Source organism: Helianthus annuus, chromosome 4, assembly GCF_002127325.2.
Source record: "Helianthus annuus cultivar XRQ/B chromosome 4, HanXRQr2.0-SUNRISE, whole genome shotgun sequence".
Classification (NCBI taxonomy): domain Eukaryota; kingdom Viridiplantae; phylum Streptophyta; class Magnoliopsida; order Asterales; family Asteraceae; genus Helianthus; species Helianthus annuus.
In genome coordinates, this window is record NC_035436.2 from 200,458,567 (window position 1) to 200,464,495 (window position 5,929).

Sequence of the window (5,929 nt, forward strand, 5' to 3'; positions counted from 1 at the left end):
TGTCAGATTTAGCCACCGGCTTCACCGGCTTCACCGGCTTCTGGGGTGCATTGGCCCTATTACTGTCCATAAACCGTCCTTGTGGTGCATGGTTATGAAAGTTTTTTGACCGGCCATTGCATGCATTGTTCTGATGGTTTTTTTCTTTTTCAAATTTAGCCAAGTTGACGGAGACTCTCACCTTATCAATTCTTACCGATCCCAGCTTCTCTCCTAAAGCATGTACATCATTGACTCCCGCAAACCTGATAAAGCCAAACGTATTTCCAGTCCGATCTTTCTTTTTTGGTACGTAGGCATCTGTCATGTTACCAAACTTCATGAAAATATCCCACAGGAGATAACTAGAACAATCATCAGGTAGGTTGCCAATGAAGTATGTTATTTCTTTTGTAAATGGCCGCTTTTGGTGAGAGTTTTCCTGAACCAACCTCCTGCCCTTATATCTTGCAACCCGCCATGGCTCCTCACCCCTGTCGTCGTACTCTTCATATGATCTGTAATCCTCACGTTTATGGCCATTATTATGAAAGAATTGCCGCCCGCCCTCCATCTTCAGTGTTTAACACCGTCCCTCCAAACAAAGCAAACGAATCAGTAGCGCCCAGACCCTAAAGGTGTTAATGGGATTCGAATCGATCTAGCTAAACTATACTCAGATAGCCGCGATCGATATCAGACCCACTAAGCCCTGAAGAAGCCCGGGAACCGCTGCGGGAAATGAGGGGATGGAAGAGGCGACCCGAAAAACAAAGTCAGGAGAGAACCCTAATGCGAGAGGGAGAATCACCGTATCAAGATAGAAAGGGAGGTGCAACCGGGTTTCCAGGAGACGGAGCCGGGACCTTTCTCGCTATTCCGATGAGGTTATCGCCGTCGCTCTAGAGAGAGAAAAATAATTAATGTCATGTGTAAGATGTCGTCTCCATTTAACTGATAGTCTGATACAATAAGAAACACTCCAACTGTAACAAAATTATCTATATCTATATCTATACTATATAATAAAAGAAACCATTTTAGGGACACTTGTCATCGTATTAAGCAATGTCTTATAGATAATTATTGATTTAGTTTAATATCTTTTAATTAGTTATAGATAACTCTCATAGTAAATATTATTTAATTTAATATTTTATAGATAATTATTATTTAGTTTAATCTATTCTAATTAATTATAGATAACTCTTCTACTAAATATTATTAATGAGTAAATTGAAAAAAATGGTCCCTGAGATTTGGTTACTTTTACCACTTTAGTACAAATGAACATTTTGAATCTGGGTCCCTATGGTTTCAATTTTGTTGTCATTTTTATCCAAAATCACAATATGGTCAGATTTTCAGTTAATATTCAGTTTTTTTGTCTTTTTCATCTCTTTTAATGAAGGGCAAAATGGTTACATTTTAGATTTTGCTTTTGAATGAAAATGACAACAAAATTGAAAACACATGAGGCTCAGAATTGACAAAAGTGACCAAACATCAATGACCATTTTAGCAGTTTACTCTATTATTAATTTAAGATGTTTAAATAACCAAATTATTTATCACCAAAACCAAACTTTTTATTAACATATTATTTATTTTTATTTTCATTATTAAAAATTTATTATATCAATTTTATTACATAATTTTTAATAAATTGTATATAACTTTCAATATTACTTTATATGTAAAATTATATTTATTACCGGTTTTTTAAATATAATTTATATTTTATCACTCAAATGGCTGATTATTTGCTTTTTGAATAGCATGTTTGACCACTGTTTCTTCTTTTCAATAATCATCTCCGCAATTACCATATATGTCACGTACCGAGTATATTCATTAGTTTTTTAAAATATAATTTTCTTTATTTGGTATATAAAATTATATTTATTCAAGCCGTGTAATACAATGGGGTTTTTAAAGATGTAACTTTTTTATTATTTGGTAACAATATTCTATTTATTCAACCCATGCAATACACGTGGTTTTAAAGATATAACTTTTTCATTATTTGGTATATAAAATTATATTTATTCAACGCGAATATGGTTCTTATAAATATAATTTTTTATTACTTAATATTGAAAAGTGATATTTATTCAACTCGTGCAAATAAAGGAGGTTTCTAAAGATATATTATTTTATTATTTAGTATATAAAATTCATTTATTCAACCAGTGTAATACACGGGTTATAACCTAGTAATTAATTAAAGTAGCTATAAAAAAGGACAAAAAAAATAGAAAAATACAAACCCTATTTTCCACTTCTCCTTCCCACTGGTCCACATGTTCCTTCCGTTTCCGCATCCCTCTGGATTCTTCCTCAGAAATCTACATAAAATACGGGAAAATGTTTATAAAAAATCTAACAAAATTATTAAAAAAATCTCATGTTGTATTTTATAATTGAAAATAACATGTTGTATTTAATAATTGACAATAATAAAATACAAAAATAGTTTAAATGGTGAGTTAGGCTTGTAAACGAACCGAACGTTCAGTGAACCGTTCATGTATCGTTCGGCGAGAAATTCGTTTATGTTCGTTTATATAGCAAACGAACAAACATGAACATTTTTTTCCGTTCATTTAATTAAATGAACGAACACGAACAATGTTTCATTCGTTCATTTACGTTCATGAACGGTCGTTTATGTTCGTTCATTTATGTTCGTTTGAATTCGATCGTTTATGTTCGTTTATATTCGTTCGTTTATATCCGTTCGTTTATTTAATTCTTTAACTTTATATATTACTAATATTAAGTTTAAAACAAATATAAATTTAAAATGTAGAACATTTTCTTTACTATTTTGACTTTCCAATTTCATAACAATCTTTATATGGTATTAGCATTTGATTTATAAATTCCAATTTAAAAAGAATCTTTTCTCATATATATCGTTGATTTAGGTTTTCATTGTATTTAGGGTCTGTTTGGTATGGAGTAATGGAATAGATGAGAGAATGGAATGGACGAGGTAATGGAATGAACAACGGAATGAAATGGATCATTCCATTCCATTGTGATGTTTGGTTACTCATATATGAATAGAATGAATCATTACTTTGTACAATTTGATAAACAAAAAAAAATGAAGTAAACACAACTGTATTAAAGCGACAAAAATATAATTGACTCAATAATAATAATAATAATAATAATAATAATAATAATAATATATTAATGATAAAAAATTAATAATAGATTTTTCATATATATTAATATTAGTATGAATATTAATAAATATAAATATAAATACAAATAAAAGTATAATAATAATAATAATAATAATAATAATAATAATAATAATAATAATAATAATAATAATAATAATTATAATAACATATTTCTTTCCATTCCTTGAAGGAATGGAAAAAAAACACCTACATACCAAGGAATGGAAATTGTTATATTTGGAAGGAGTTAAATTCCCTTGGAATGCTCCATTCCATTACCAATGATAACCAAACATGTTTATTTTCATTCCATCAGAATGATCCATTCCATTCCACCTTTCATTCCTTCGTACCAAACGCTACCTTAGTCTTTTCTTTTCCTCTACTACACATACATCTTTGAGAATAGTTCCATCGCATTGCAAGTAAGTAGTTTCTTACAACCAAGAAGGTGAGTACAATTGTGTTTCAATATTGTCTGTTGCTACTTAGTATACTAGACTTTTAAGATGATTGAAATCATTTTTTATGTAAAAAATATTAGTATATTAGTTGTGGGAATTGGTCCTTGTATAGAACGAATAGTAAGGTTCTCCTTGTTTGGTGATTAATTCTGATGGTTTTTTTTTAGAGATTTATTTTTTATATAGGTGTTGATTTTGGGTAAATTACTTGTTCTTTGTTGCTTCCTTGAAATCCTTATTAGCCGTATATAGGTGTTCAAAAAAAAATAAATAATATGATTGACTCAAAGAATTGCCACAACCCACAGGTCCATGATTAATTGTTGAAAACTACAAAATACATATGATTTTAATTTATATATTACACTGTTGAAAGGTTTTGTCGTTTTGATATATTCATTTGGACATTTAGTTATAAAATTAATTAAGAAGTGACCTATAAATGTTGACATTTAGAAAATATATATTTTGGTCTTGGATTTTGATTTTTTAGAATGAATACATTTTTTTTAAAAACTATTTTTTCTTCTTTAGGTTATCAAGCAAGATGTCTGATTGTCAACTCCCTTATGATGATATAGAATTTCAAAGAAGCAAAGATACTTTGACTAAGGAAAAGATGGCCAATATTGATGATGTTATTGTAGTTAATGATGAAGAAGAGAATGCACATGTAAATGAAACAACTAATAGAGTTGAACAACAAAACAATGATGAAGAAGATGCCCCATACACTAAAAGGAAAAGAAGAAAGACATCAAATGCTTGGGTACATTTTCGTACAATAAGTAATGCAAGTGGAAGCGAAGTCCCGCAATGTATACATTGTGGAGAGAAATTAAAGAAGCTCAAAGATGGAACCACCACACCATTACTTAGGCATATTAACACTAGTTGCCCGAAACTGAAAGCCGTCAATAAAGGTCAGTTAAAGTTAAATGTTGGCTTTGGAAATTCAACAGAATCTTCATCATTGATTCAAAATTGGAAGTTTAGCAATGCTAGGATGAGAGAGGTTATTTCTCATATGATTATGGTTCATGAATTGCCATTTAATTTTATTGAGTATGAATTGTTTAATATGCTGATGAAAGAAGCTAATCCGGCTTTTAACAAGATATCGCGTGCATCAATTCGACAAGATTGTATTTCTAGTTACGAAATTGGAAAGAAAAGAACCCAGAAGCCGTTAAACACCGTAAATCGTGTGAGCATTACAACTGATATGTGGACATCAGTTCAAAATATCCATTACATGGTAGTGACATGCCACTTTGTAGACTTGGAGTTTAATCTTCACAAATCCATATTAAGTTTTGTTGATGTTCCGCTACCGTACTCTGGAGTACGTATCTATGATTGTTTGTTCAAGTGTTTAAAAGATTGGAATATTGAGACGAAAGTGGCCACTTTGACTGATTAGCTTTACTGACTCACATTGCAGATTTACGAGCAGAGTATAAGCTTTACTGATTAGCCTTCTAACCTAATTTAAATAACAATGCACACACAAACGGGATTAGTAACTAATTCAGCAGTTACGTCAATTCACGAGATTAAACCCTCACAACTATTATCAAGTGCGATACTTAATAATTCAATGGATTCACAACGAATGACAAAGCATAGTCCGAATTCGAACAGCACTCAAACATTCAAGTTGAAATCACAATGAATAACAAAGTACAAGCTCAATTTGAGCAGCACTCGGACAATCGTTGGATAGTTATAATCGATCGGACGTTGAATCGTAATAGCGATCGAGTTATTACCCTGATTGCGGCAGCACCTCGTGATCGTGTGTGTGTAATTGTGGACTGTTTTGAGTATAATTCGACGTACAGACAGAATTCTTACGTCGTTTTCATTTCCCTGTTCAAGTCCCAATGTCTGCTATTTATAGTAATTTTTGGGTCTCCCTTACGGACCGTATGCCTGACCCCTTACGGTCCGTAAGCTAAGCAGTCTAATTCATAGGCTGCCTAGACTCGGGACTAGCTTGGGTGATTCAACAAATTAACCAATCAGAGCATAGCAACGTTTAAATTTAGATAATTATCAACTAGGGTTTGCCCCCCTCGAGTTTTAGGGGCCCTGATCCTGATTCCGGATGTTCTGAAAATTTTAGGGCTAATGTAGAATTACTTGGGTGTCTCAATTAGGGTTTTCTTATTGACTAATTATCGTCCTAATTATTGATTTTAATGGCAGTTGTTACATCCTCCCCACCTTGAGAAAAATCTCGTCCTCGAGATTTACTGAAATAGATGAGGGTACTTTCGCTTCATT

General features: G+C 31.7%; 1 protein-coding gene across 1 annotated transcript; it reads left to right on the forward strand.

The window, feature by feature from the left end:
• Window positions 1–720: 720 nt before the first annotated feature.
• Window positions 721–5,063, forward strand: LOC110934169 (zinc finger BED domain-containing protein RICESLEEPER 4-like). The gene is made up of 2 exons (XM_022177356.1): window positions 721–866; window positions 4,175–5,063. The coding sequence occupies exons 1-2, from the start codon at window positions 721–723 to the stop codon at window positions 5,061–5,063; spliced, it is 1,035 nt and encodes a 344-aa protein (XP_022033048.1).
• Window positions 5,064–5,929: the final 866 nt, after the last annotated feature.

Bases quoted from the DNA above. Each gene is read 5' to 3' on its own strand.
- LOC110934169 (XM_022177356.1), top strand. From the start codon at position 721: ATGAGGGGATGGAAGAGGCGACCCGAAAAACAAAGTCAGGAGAGAACC. The intron at 867-4,174 runs GTTATCGCCGTC...TTTCTTCTTTAG, and splicing joins TTTCTCGCTATTCCGATGAG to GTTATCAAGCAAGATGTCTG.